This window comes from Acartia tonsa, chromosome 15 (assembly GCF_053477335.1).
Source record: "Acartia tonsa isolate MP-2025a chromosome 15, ASM5347733v1, whole genome shotgun sequence".
NCBI classification, from domain to species: Eukaryota; Metazoa; Arthropoda; class Copepoda; order Calanoida; family Acartiidae; genus Acartia; species Acartia tonsa.
In genome coordinates this window covers 6,775,792-6,789,671 of record NC_137274.1, presented here as the reverse complement: position 1 = coordinate 6,789,671, position 13,880 = coordinate 6,775,792, and the positions used below count along the sequence as shown (strand labels likewise).

The 13,880-nt window shown below is 37.1% G+C and overlaps 1 protein-coding gene across 1 annotated transcript; it reads right to left on the bottom strand.

Annotated features, from left to right (window-relative positions):
* Nucleotides 1-228: 228 nt before the first annotated feature.
* Nucleotides 229-8,260, bottom strand: LOC145307464 (uncharacterized). Its single transcript, XM_080149905.1, has 9 exons — nt 8,131-8,260; nt 7,479-7,574; nt 6,506-6,597; nt 5,649-5,720; nt 4,868-4,927; nt 4,021-4,107; nt 2,235-2,291; nt 1,499-1,564; nt 229-593 (listed from the first exon to the last, which is right to left on the bottom strand). The coding sequence occupies exons 1-5, from the start codon at nt 8,179-8,181 to the stop codon at nt 4,882-4,884; spliced, it is 357 nt and encodes a 118-aa protein (XP_080006031.1). The 5' UTR covers nt 8,182-8,260; the 3' UTR covers nt 229-593; nt 1,499-1,564; nt 2,235-2,291; nt 4,021-4,107; nt 4,868-4,881.
* Between the last annotated feature and the right edge of the window lie 5,620 nt (nt 8,261-13,880).

Genomic DNA, 13,880 nt, shown 5'->3' with positions numbered 1-13,880 from the left:
TGTTTAATAAATGTGTATTTTTTAGAAATACTTTGTTAGATTATTGATTATTAAATTGTATCGGAGCTACTCTATACTCGTATTCGCAGTCTGTCTGTACATCCCCTCATACGTCATTTTGGCGCAGTCTTGTCTACCACTCATTTTTTGAGGGGGGAAGGTTTGGATAATTAGCGTACAGACAAAATTAAATTGTAAAGTAGCTTCGATTGCAAAGTGAAATTAATATTTTCCTGATAACTAAGTTTATTCACGGAAACGGTTTACAGTAACAATTTGTTACAGAATATTCATAATAATTATTTCGTGGCAAACTGCCAAATAAAGATAAAAAGGAACCCGCCTTTTATTTTCACACTAGTATTTAATTTCACACATTTCCATATTTTCTCCTTAAAACAGGAAGAAAGGGATATTCCCAAGTTCTTAAAAAGTTTCGTGGTAGACAAATCAGTGTTAACGAACACTACACTCCAGCACCATGACCGATAAGAAAAATGATGATAAACAAAAACCGCCGCCTCCGCCGGCTCCGGCCGTCCAAGGTACCTCGCAGCAGCAGCAGCAGCAGCAGCAGGCTGACCCGCTTTCCCCTGAAAAAATCAAAGATCTCATATCGGAAGCGTTAAATGATAAGTTAAACGAATATTCGGCACATTATAGAGATTTAATAAAACAAGAATCCGAGATTATGCAGCTCGAATTAGAAACAAAATGGGCAGGGTTTAAGGACACAGAATCACATCGCAGATTATTAGCCGATACCGACATTTTAGATCTAAAACGCAGAGTATCAAAACTCCCAGCGGACGGAAATCTTGGCCCATTGTTTGCGGAAAAAACGCTAAACGAAAGTCTTAACATGACTCATTTTAACACCATAGGTGATGATTCAATTAATGCCACTTTTTATGACCGTATATCGGTCCAGCAAAAGATAAACGTGGTTGAATGGGTCGCCAAGGATAGGATGACAGCCCCAGGTTGTATGGCCTATTCAATTGTAGGCTTTATAGGTCCGGCGGATAATGATAATTGGATGAATGTAAGAGAAACTTCTCTAACCGAATATGAAAAAACCTTGCTAGAAAGGATTCCTTTTATCCCTGATAGGATTAAGTCGTTAGAACCCCTCCGTAAAACTACAAGGTCTGCACCCAGTGTAGCAAATAGACCCTCTACAAGAAATACGCCAAACACAGGCGCAGCCGCAACGGCAACAACTAGCGCCGCCGACGATGACTTTATTAAAGAATGCTTTATTAAGGGACAAAAATGGGATTCCGATTTTGCGAGGGATGCCCCTAGGTGGGACGGTAGGGCTGACTTTGATAACTTCTTTTCTAATATGTGGAGGGTTGCAAAGACATATAGAATCTGTGACCCAATCCTTTTTAAGGATATTTTATACCAGCGAATTTATGACTCTAGAGGTGAACGATTAGGAGACTTAATTACGCCTGAAAGAAATCAGGCCTTATCTGCTTTAAGTTATTACCTGATGATTAGGAGGCTGGTCACTCCTTTCTCGGATCCAGAAGTAGCCTCTCAGTACTTCTACAACCTAAAACAGGAGACTAATCAACCCCTTGACACCTATTTTGAAAACAAACTTAGGGTGTTCAAACTCATGAATCCTGGTCTCATACCTAAAAAGAAGTGGAAAGAATTCTATCTTAACGTTAGCAAAAATCTGCTGTATACCGACCTTGCCAGAGACATGGCCAATTATGTTGAGAGCATGCAATTTTTGGACGATTACAACGCTTACTTAAATAAACTTATTAATCTCGGACAGAGATACGTTAACTGGGATGGGTCTGGCCACATTAGCAAGGAAAACCTTTCTGCTTGCTATTCTCAAGCCATGGAAATGTTCCTACCTAAAAATTCTGCGGAAACGAAAAAACAACCCATAATAAGTATTATCGAAGATAATATCCCCACTAACACGGCAATGTATAAGGAAAACTTAACCGAAGAACCTGACGAGGTTCCTTCTTGGGTAGACCATGAGGATGATCCTATTGCTTGGGATCAAATCGAGGGCGTTATAGGAGCCTTTAATGCGAGGAGTAAAAATATTAAATGCTGGCATTGTAATATCCCTGGCCATGTAGTGCAAAATTGCAACAAAAAGAAAGCTGGGGAGCCCCCAAATCCTGAGTCCCGCTTTGGTAAAACACGAAGTAAATTCACGCCCAGAAAAACTCCAAGTAATAGTAATAAAATACCTGAGCAGTATGCGCGTAAAACTATCAACCAAATGGATCAGGAAGCCAGCGAAGAATCTGAAATAGATAAATATGTTCAAGCGATTGTTAAAAATCACGTCCTCTAAATATAAAAATGGATTTATGCGATATTAATTGTCCCTATCCCAGAAAATAAAAATTTGCTGAATGAGTTTCATATTTTGATATGAAAGATAAACAAAATATCCCATGCCAAGCTAAGCTTGCAAATTCCTTAATATCAAATATCCCTTGCCAAGCAATGCTTTGGCGCGAAAAAATAAAACAAATTATTGTTATTAAGTCTGACTAAGCAACACAAAATAAACTCCTCCCCCACCTTTCCCTATCCAAATGTAGCTGATACAGGAAATTGGGGGAAATAGGGAAGTAACCTGAGGAGCATTTCACATGCACTTAATATTTCCATTTTTTAAATCTAATAGTCTTTATCAAGAAGCTAATAAGTGAATACCTATTTTCTATTTAGTAGTATTTATTTTTTAATATCGCATGACTTATCTAATATGTAAATATCGTATATTTTGAATGTATATATAGTAGAATCTAAAACATTCTAGTTCAGTTTTAACCGCTAGGGGAACTTAAGCGAATTATCTGTATATAAACAATGATTTTTGAGTTGAACCCTCAGTATCAATTTTATCTGAGAGTTGCTCACTCTTAGCCTCTGATTTTTGTAGCTGAAATATCTCAGCAATTATGTATATTAACTTATCCATATGGATACATATTATTGCATTTTGTACAGTGACAATAATAGAACTATATTTAATTTATTATGTATCCGAAAGATGTCGCCTAGAATGCTACCGCGGTCCGTATAAGTAAATGATAAAGTTAAGTAGGGGGGGGTCTATGGAAAATCTGTATAAATACAAGCAAATTTTCAAATCTAATTCAGTTGTCCTTCAGTTCTTTGTTGTTATCATTTACTCATTTTTGAGCTGCAATCAAGCAGCATTTAAAAATTAAAATCTTTAATCACTTGAGATGTGTTAAAACATTTTGATTAAATTATTTTCCGCTAGGATTACTAGCAGAATGAAATAAAGTTAGTTCTATTAGCTTCCGCTAGGATTACCAGTGGAATAAAAAGTCTATATAAAAGTGAATGCACATTATTAATCGAGGCCAGTTACTACTAAAGCAGTTACTACAAACCACATCCTATTTTTTTAAGCTGATTTCAGCATTAATTATACTCTAGTAATTATATAAGCTTGTTCTACCCCATAGGTGGAAAAATTAAGTATAAATACTAACAATATCAGAGTAATAAACCAGTCATCATTGACCCTCTTTATTATATTAACCATATCTAATAATTTTTGAGCTATAATTTAGCGCTAACTTTAAATTATTTGTATCGTGAATCAGATACTGACTAATGACACTATATTTTGTATAAATACAGATGTAAGTCAAAAAATAAGTCAGTCTGTTTTTAATGTCTTGTTAGTTGCAAGCTGAACACTTATTTTTAAGCTACTTTGTAGCCCTTCAATCCTTTAAAACTTTTTAGTTCAGTTATATTCCGATAGGATTCTATCCTATATCCAAGTATATAAATAAGGACCCGTATAAAAATTAAGTAGTTTCTTTAGAACTATTAACATTCTCATGCTTATTGAGACATTTCTGGAGCTGAAAAGCGCTTGATAAAAACTTAATGAAACCCAGAAAGCTATACAAAATTATTTTAACAATTAACCATATTGTTAAAACATTTTATTATTTAAAAAATTTCGACAGACAACTATACCTGGAACACAGGAAGTCTCTGTGTGAGGATTACCATCGCCTAACCGCTGAGGTGGGGATCTTGGAAAATATGCATCTTAGGCTTCGACTAAAAATATAATTTATTTTATAATGCCTATCTGTGCAAAACTAAAAGTTCTTAATCCCGTGGGGGGGGAATTCCTGCAAACCGCTTTAGTGGATACAGGAAATAACTTTAGGTCCCTTATTTCAAGAGAAATTTTAGATGATAATAAAATCACATTCACCCCCGCCAATCTTAGCGCTCTGTCTGTAGATTTAAAACCAGTAAATATCATAGGACATGTAAGTTTAAAATTCAGCTTTGATGGGTCAGATAAAATATTCGAAGAAACGTTTTACATCCCTGAAACGACGTCTAAAATTATAAATCTAGGATATGAATTTCTCAAAGTTAATCGAATTAATTTATTATTAGATAAGTTCTCCTTTGAGCTCCCCAATGGCGAGCAAATCCCCATAGAAAATTCAACAATTAATATAGTTGAAGAAAGTAAAAACATACCCCTAATTCCTACAAGTAATGTTCATACGGAACAAAACTCCCTTATCCCGGGAATAAATTGGAGTAACAAGGGGGGTACTGGGACATTAAAACAAAATAAAACATGCGTAAAATTAGCAAAGAAAACAACATTCTTGCCGGGGGGGAATACAACAATGATAACAATTCCTATTCATCAGAAAAATAGGAAGCTGTATATATCCCCAAATAATTCTAAAATGACAAGCCATAACGGCTTAATGCTTATGGAGGGTATTTATAATGTAAATGAGAAAGGAGAATGTTGGGTAAATTTTGTTAATTTAGCAGGAAAAAATATTACCTTATTGGATAACGTTAAAGTTGGATATTGCTTTGAATTCGAATCAGATCCCCCAAATTCCTGCAATAAAAGTATTAATCAAATAAATGAATTATCAGGAACTACACTTCTTAAAAGAATTAAATTCATTAAAGAAAAATTAGATTTAGAAAATAGTGATCTTATCAAAAACAACCCAGGGATGAAGGAAAAGGTAGTAAAATTATGCCTTGATCATTTTGATATATTTTCGGCTGATGATGCTGATATCGGTAACTGTGACCTCTTACAGTATAAAATAGACTTGATCCCCGGGGCTAAACCTATTAAGGCTAGAAACATTCAGTTAAACCCATTATACGAAGCCAAATTAAAAGAACAAATTGAAAATTGGCTAAGGGGGGGCGTCATTGAGGAGGGCTACAGCGAGTGGTCCTCCCCAATCTTTGCGGTAAAGAAAAAACCGACGGCTGGGGGGGAAGGCAAGCTTAGGTTCGTTATCGACTTTCGTGCGCTTAATAGTGTAACACGAAAAATTAATTGGCCCCTTCCCCTGATTTCTAGTAATTTAGAAAAATTAGGCACTGGTAATGTATTTACCACCCTCGATCTGACTAGCGCATTCCATGCGCTAGCCATTTCGAAGGAAAGTAAACACTTGACCGCGTTCACAGCCCTTAACAGGCAGTATCTTTTTAAGAAACTGCCGTTTGGACTGTGTAACGCGCCAAGTGTTTTCTGCCACTTGATGGACAAAGTCCTAACCCTTATCCCTGGCTTATATGAATTTATAATATCTTACCTTGATGATCTTATTATATTCTCAAAGAATGTTGAGGAACATCTGAAACATCTCAGAAAACTCTTCGGAGTCCTAAAAATAGCAAAACTTAAGTTAAATCTAGCCAAATGTAAATTTTTCACATCCGAATGTACATATTTAGGTCATATAGTCAGTTCCCAAGGACTTAAAATGAACCCCGAATATTTAGAACAAATTAAAAATTGGAGCAGGCCCAGGACAGGCAAGGAACTCCAGCGTTTCCTGGGCTTCTCCAATTATTATAGGGCCTATTTCCCATCCTATGCGAAAAATTCTTGTACCCTAGATGAACACAGAAATGATAAATTTATCGAATGGACCGATTCCCTATCAAAAGATTGGGAAAATTTCATAAATATGTTCTCAAATTCTATAAGTAAAGGCTACCCCCAGTGGGATAATCCTAACCCCTTTATAGTAGACGTAGATTTTTCTACGAGTTATTTCGCTGGAATTCTCAGCCAAAATCAGGGGGGGGTAGAAAGAATTATTGGAATATGTTCCAAAAAATGTAACGGGGCAGAGAAAAATTATCCAAGTTATAAAGGTGAATTAGCATGTCTAGTATTTGTTCTTAAAACCTTTCTTCATTATTTAAGATTCAGAAACTTTATTGTGCGTACAGATTCGATTTCCTTAGTTCATTACAAAAAATGGCAAAAAGGAACAATAAATGGTGTAACTGTAAGATGGATTTACTTCATCCAAAGTTTTGACTTTACAGTAATTCATCGAAAGGGTAGGGACCATTGTAATGCCGATAATTTATCTAGAGGGCAATTTTTATGCAAAGAACATAAGGAAACCGATTGTGAAAAATGTACTAGCTCGTTTACCTTGGATCCTTATGAACAGGATTGCCCATACCAAGACCAGATTTTTGAGTTACATTCGGCTTCTGAAGTCGGTGTGAACAATGTTTGGCAATCTGAAACACAAAAAGATCAAGTATTATCTGAAATTCGTAGGTGGATATTCGAAAAAAAGAGGTTGTCAAGCTTTGAAAAAGCTGAACTAACCGGCCGGAAAGAGGTCCTTTTTAAATTAATAGAACATTTATACGTTATGGAAGGACTTATAATATTTAGACAACCTCTTAGCAATGGAACATTCATTGAAAGACCCGTCGTACCCATTGGATTATATAATAAAGTTTTTGAATTGGCACATAATAATAGTATAGGTCACAAGGGGGTTAACGAAACAACACGCAAGATAAATGAAAGATTCTTCCTTGTAGGAATTAATAAATTTGTCGAATCACGCATTAAAAATTGTATTACCTGCCTAAGAAAAATAGGACAGGTACCTAAACACAAGCAACCTATCACCCATTCAGCCATTAGTCACGAGATTTTTGGCCAGGTGTCAGTAGACCTTATCGGTCCTTTAACCCCTAACTATTTTCAAGGACAACATGTCCGTTACATATTTATACTGGTTGATCTATTCTCTAGGTATATTATCGCCCACCCCATCAAGGACGCCACCGTGGAAAGCACGGTGAAGGTCATCCTTGAACAGGTGGTACCCATCTACGGCTTATTTCGGTCATTGAGAAGTGACAGGGGAACAAATTTTACTGGGGAAGTTTTCAAAAAGGTTATGGATGAACTAGGTATCGAAACTAAACTTATTCCCCCAAGAAACCCTAATAGTAACCCATGTGAAAGGCATAATCAAAGCATTTATGCAGGTCTAAGATCCGATGACCGATTTGAAAGTAAAGACTGGGCAAGAAAATTAGCCTTGACCACTTTTGTAATTAACTCTAGTACGTCTAGAAGAACGGGGTATACGCCTTATTACCTCATGTTCGGCAGGCAACCAACTCTCAATCTCGATTTCTTTTCTCCAATCTTGCAGAAGAGGCAGGACATTGACTGCAGATCTTACTTGAACTACCTAAAAAATTTGGAAGAAATTATTGCACAGGTTTCCAAAAAATCTAAGATTTATTTAGAGTTTCAAAATAAATCTAGGAAGGCTTCATCTCCCCTTTTCGTTAACGACGTGGTTTTTGCATTTTTTAACCTAGTCAAAATAGGGGTCAGTAAAAAATTGCAATCTTTCTATGGGGGTCCTTTTATTGTAACAAAAAAATTCTCAGAGGCCCTTTTTGAGCTCAGTCCCTTTGGATCAAATCCAATAAAAACTAACCAAGTTGTTAGTAGAGATAAAATACGGAAAATTGATTCTAAAGTAGAATTATTGGGGGAAACACTTTCCTTTAACGTCTTTCCTATTGAGGAAATCGTCCCGTCTGAGGAAATAACCTTAGGAATAGATAATACCGGGCAAACCGAATTAAACGATAATAAAGGTATGGAAAATGACGATTTTACCTACCTAGATAACGATGGTGACGATTTTATAGAAGGAAACCCTGAAACTAGTCAGGATTTACCCCAGGGGGAGGTGGATTGTGATGGGGGAGGGGATATAATGGAAAAAAACTCACCATTTGAGTCACAGCCCATAGACCAAGAACCCCCTGGCGCAGATCGGTCATCCGGTCCTCAAATTCACGTCGAAAATAGTTTCTTGGAAGAAACCGTCCCGTCCGAGGCTTCTTTCTTCGCACAAAGACCCAAACAATCCAGCCCTGAAAAGGTTATTAACGTTAACAAACAAAGCATAGTACCAAAGTATATATTAGAAGAAGAAAGAAAAACTAGGTCACAAGGGGGGGATAACCGCATACATGTCCAAATCGGACTGCATAACCCAATTAAAAGGAAAAAATAAAATGTATATAAATGTATTATATAAAACCAAGGTGGCAAATGTATATAGCTTAATTTACGTATGTATAATAACGAAAATAAACAAAAAAAATATATGTTAAAACTAACTAACATATTTCAGAGAAAAACAAGAAGCATAAAAATAAAATGCAGCATCATTTGGCAAGAGCACCAGGAGCTCGAGGTAAATTTATTTTGGGATTCTTGGGGCTTTTTATTATTTTGGCAAAATCAAATGCGTCCGAAATAATACAAATAGATGCGACTCAATGTGTAGCAAACGAAAATCCGCGTTTGAAAATCTCTGAATGCGCTGCGTTTCTTAATATTACTAATATTGAACAAAAACAATTTCACCTGCTGCAAAAGGTTGAAAGAAAAATTATACCTGGAATTCGTTGCCACCTCCGAACCAGTACTCATTACTGGTATTGTGGCAGATATAGCCACATACACCTCGCTGCTCCTGCACTCGTTGAGATACCGAACCTCGTAACTTATGAAGACTGTTACACCATGTCCAAAACTAAAATATTTAACTTTGAAGGAAAATCAGTCTCAGTGTATGAACACCAGATGTCATACACGCGTTTCCTGGTAAACGGGACACTTACTTACCCCAACAACATCCTTAACGGCATCGACCCCGCCTGCGAGGGGAACGGCGTAAACACTAATGGCATTTTTATCCCTGGGACATTTGAGGAAAAACAAATAGGGGTCCAGGCTGAGCCTGTTGAATTATTACAAACAAAAGCGGGCTGTTACCTGGGCAGTCACTGGGTGGGAAACAATTGTTTAGATCACAATCTGAGATTAGGCTACGATAGAATTATCTCAGATGATAAAACTGATAGCGCACAAAAATTCACTTCTCCTTGGCGAACGGTAGACATTTTTAATATTTCATTGTTTACATTTGAAGGAGAACAGGGTACCCAAAAATATCTAGTGATCGATCCCCAAATTACTCTAGCACTAGAACTTAAAGATAAAAAACATTTTGAAAGTCTAATTCCCGAATTATTTTATTACAAAACTAATATTGATAACTTAATGGTATGGTTCACAAATGCTATAAAACCATATTTCCCACTCTTAAACTCTAAAGAAAAAGATGATATGCTACCACTAGAGATTTTCTATTCCTACCAACAATATAACAAATTAATTGTCCCCGAAACTCGCTGTTTACAGAACCATTTTCTGTCTAAAAGCAGTATTCAGACTCATCGTAAAAAACTAGTTAGGGCGCTCGGTGAGCTGGATTTAGTAATACAGTGCGACAGTCTTAAAATCAATGTTTCTTTGGGAGAAAATTTACCCTGTTTTGTGGATCATTTTTCGGTTTCAGTCAATAATAAGACTATGGGAATATCCCCATTTTCACGCAGATTGGTTAATACCACCCATTTAACCCCGACTAAATGTGCCGAAAATCCAATTTTCTTACATTTGTACCAAGGAAAATTCCTTGGTAATCAAGGGCAGGGTATGCAAATACTAAATGTAAATCAATATCTTATGGATAAACCGATTAGCTTATTTCTATATCATTCTTGGCAAAGCCTAGAAAAAACTAATTTCTCAGAAAGTACCGAGGAATTATACCTCAGCCAACTTGCCGCAGACTCCAATAATTTTGAAGTAAAAATAACTGACTCCTGGTTTATTCAAACGTATCATAAGGTGGTTGATTTTCTATCCAGTACTTGGTATCATATAGTGCTTGTAGTAGCAGCCATCCTTACAGGAATAGGGTCGTTATTATGCGTCGCTTTTATTATCTACATATTAGCCTGCACCAAAATTCACGCGTACAAAGAAGGAGGTACGAGTGAAACGCACGAATTGCGGGATTTTACAAATAATGGGGAAAACTAATCCCCTCAAAAACGGACGACCTGTATCAAGCATATATACCTATAAAATTGTCGTCCCTAAAGGTCGTCTTTGTAAAAATATTTCCTTATTCGGTATAAGGAATTAATGACCCTTAATTTTAAGTTTATTATTTTTGTTTTAGGATATCCCAGGCGGAATTTTTCAAGGGGTTTTCACCACTCCCATGGGGCCGGTCACTCTTCATACCGTCGAGAATATGAAGAGGCACCCTTTTACAATGAAGAGGACTATTACTATGACAGCAATCATGGCTATCCCCAGGGCGGCCCTGAGGAAGCCTACTATGAACCTGATGAAAACAGGTACCAGCCGCGGGTAAAACCGCCGCGCAACCCTGAAAACCTCAGTGAATTGCAATGCGTCTCAAAGTCAATCCACGTTTACCGCCAAGCGCGAAAAGAGGTTCCAAAGGAACTCCTAGACCTGCAAGAAAAATTGCGGCAGGCTAAAAACTTAGAAGCCAACGAATATTCTGATAAAGCCAGGTCTAGAACCAGGCCTCTAATGGAACAAAATAGGGGAGGGGAACCGCAAAAAAATCGGGTGGAATCGCCGCCAAAACGTAATGCCTCACCTGAATTGGAGGTAGTCGCCGTAAAATCTGCCCCAAAAGCGGTAGAAAAACGTCCGCCAACACCAACAGGCAGCGGCGGGCCAGTAGCCAAAAAGGCTAAGGTGGAAATTCAACCGCCTCCACTACCCCCTAAAAAGAAAGAAACATTAGCAGAAAACAAAAGTGAGCCTAAGGCTTTTTGGGTGACCGCTGAGGAATGGAAAAAAGTCCTATCCTCCACTGTAAAAGAAGCAATGGAGGAAGCTCTTCTCCCCTTCCAGAGAAGTCTGGAAACTAAAATTGCTAGCAATGCTTCATTTGTTGAGAAAGCATATATACAACATGGCAAGCGCCTTATTGAAATTTCCGCAGAATTACTGCGGAACCGCAGAACTTTGCGCGACAAAATTCGCACCGTCTCTGAGGACTCGACCGTTGAGTTAAAATCACGAATGACCACGGTTATTGAGGCCACTAGTCGACTGTTGGACCAAAACTCCGACAGGGTAATTAAATATATTAATACTCGTTGTAATGTAATGAATGTACCTGGGCAGAATGTGGCACCAATAGAGGCGTCTCTTCCCGCTGGGGACGTACCCCGGCCAGATGATGATGGAGTTGAGTTGATCTCCCATTATGGCGGTTCTGAGTGCTCTGATGAGTACAGGCCCACCGATAGAGAAGGCAATCCAGAGATCCTGGATCCTGCAGAGGAAAACAGCGACACAGAGCTCGATAATCAAATCAATGAGCTCTTTCCTTCTGGAATTGATCTGCCTGTTAATCCGCAGGCTGGCGCTGCCTCTGAAGATCCAGTAGCCACGGCTCCCTGCGAGGGCATGTTAGCCCTCCAAAATGCTGTTGCTCCAGAGCCTCCAGCAGCTCCAGAAAATCCTACTCCCGCTGAACCTAATCCTGTGGATATCGTAGAGAGGGCTATGGCTGCCATCGAAGAACCTGCGAGTACCACATCAACCCGCAGAAGCCGGCGTGCTGGTCAACTGTGAGGGAATATTTCATATTCCCTCAGAGGGGGCAAGTGTGGTAATCAACACCCAAGTTTATGTATCCTTATCCCTGTTCACATTCTTATACTCTCTGGCTGAGTCAGACCTCCACTTGTAACCGCCACCATACTCCATCCTGCTGTGTTGAGGGCTAGTTGATTGTTGCAGGCCAAAGAGTGAATACGCTTCCTCCCGTCTGCACTTGGTTAGATACAAGCCTATAAGTCTAGGCTGGCGGTATCTATATTTCCCACGTGTTCAAGTACGTCGTTTCTTACCTAACTAAGAAACAGGACGTCTGAGCCTTTAATATATATATCATAATAAATATATCCTATAATAATAATCCCATTAATCTGCCTATTTCTAACCAGTTTTATATGTTTAATAAATGTGTATTTTTTAGAAATACTTTGTTAGATTATTGATTATTAAATTGTATCGGAGCTACTCTATACTCGTATTCGCAGTCTGTCTGTACATCCCCTCATACGTCAATACGATGTTATACGCAGTTTATTATGGTTGAGAAACGGTTCTAATCCAGCTGATTCTAATTGGTTTCCCTACTGGAATATTAATTTATAGCATCGTATTATTGTCAGCTTTCCGCAGATATCATAATGAAAAATAATAAGATTAAAGCTGGTTCAAATTTTATGAATTTTTCAATTCTCGTGGAAAATGGTCTGTAATATGATTCTATCCTTATTTTTTTCAGTATGGTTAAGAACCGGTTCTAATCCAGGGGATATTAATCCGTTTCGAAGCCATACTGGAAAATCAATTATACATTTCAAAAGCAAAGCTTCTCTATAATTCGTGTACGTCTGTTCGTATGCCCATATCAATTTAAATGTTTGCTTTATAACGAGGTATCAGAATGTTCATACATCTATATTGATTTTTAACCTTTTTGACAAAAAAACCTCAAAATTTGATGCAGATTTCAAATCTCCCCCTAACTTTAGAATTCCGGAAAACTTATATATCTTAATGCTTATTTAGTTATGCCACTCTTATACAATTGTTAATGTTCATTTCAGAGCTTCGATTTTATGGATGTTGTTTCTCTGATATCTATCAGGGATCTAATGGGATAAGACAATGGCTGATAAATTGATGTACATCTCCATTGATATTTGATAATTCACAAAATTATGACTTCTGTAGATTACAATAAGTAGTTGAAACTTCTGGACTCTCAACTTAATAAACCAACCAATCAAAGTTTAATAAAAGTCCATTATCTGTCCCATTTTATTCAAGTCAGAATTTAGTTCATAACATTTTTCGTCCATTGTTCCATCACTGTAGATTACCCTGTCCCATTTTAGAAAAATTTTGTTAAAATTTTTGCCCCCAGCCATAATATGGTTGATTTATGCAAAATAATGACCCATGCAAAATATTTTTTCTGTAATGCAAAAATTGCGATGGTACAAGCACTGCAAAATTTTTAAAATTTGCCAAAAAGACCTGTTTTTAAAGCTCTTGTACCATCTCAATTTTAAAGATTTTTAAAAAATTTCAATTCTAGTGTGTCAAAATAAACCTGAAATTTACCAAAAAAATGGGGGCAGTCTCAATTCTAACATATGAAGGACAAAGGTGTAGCAAGTAATCTTTCAAAGTAAAAATTGCCAGATTTCATACATAAATAATAGGGTTAGGCCGGATTGGATGGATACAGATATCCGGCTGATCTATAATTCTGGATATCAAGTATTTAGGTTTATATTGTCACACTAGAATTGAAATTTCATAAAAATCTTAAAAATTGAGATGAAACAAAAGCTTTAAAAACGGTCTTTTTGCAGATTTTAAAAAGTTTGTACCATCTCAATTTTAAAGATTTTTACGAAATTTCAATTCTAGTGTGTCAATATAACCCTAAATACTTGATATCCAGAATTATGAATCAGCCGGATATCTGTATCTATCGATTCCAGCCCAACCCCATTATTTATGTATGAAATCTGGCAATTTTTACTTT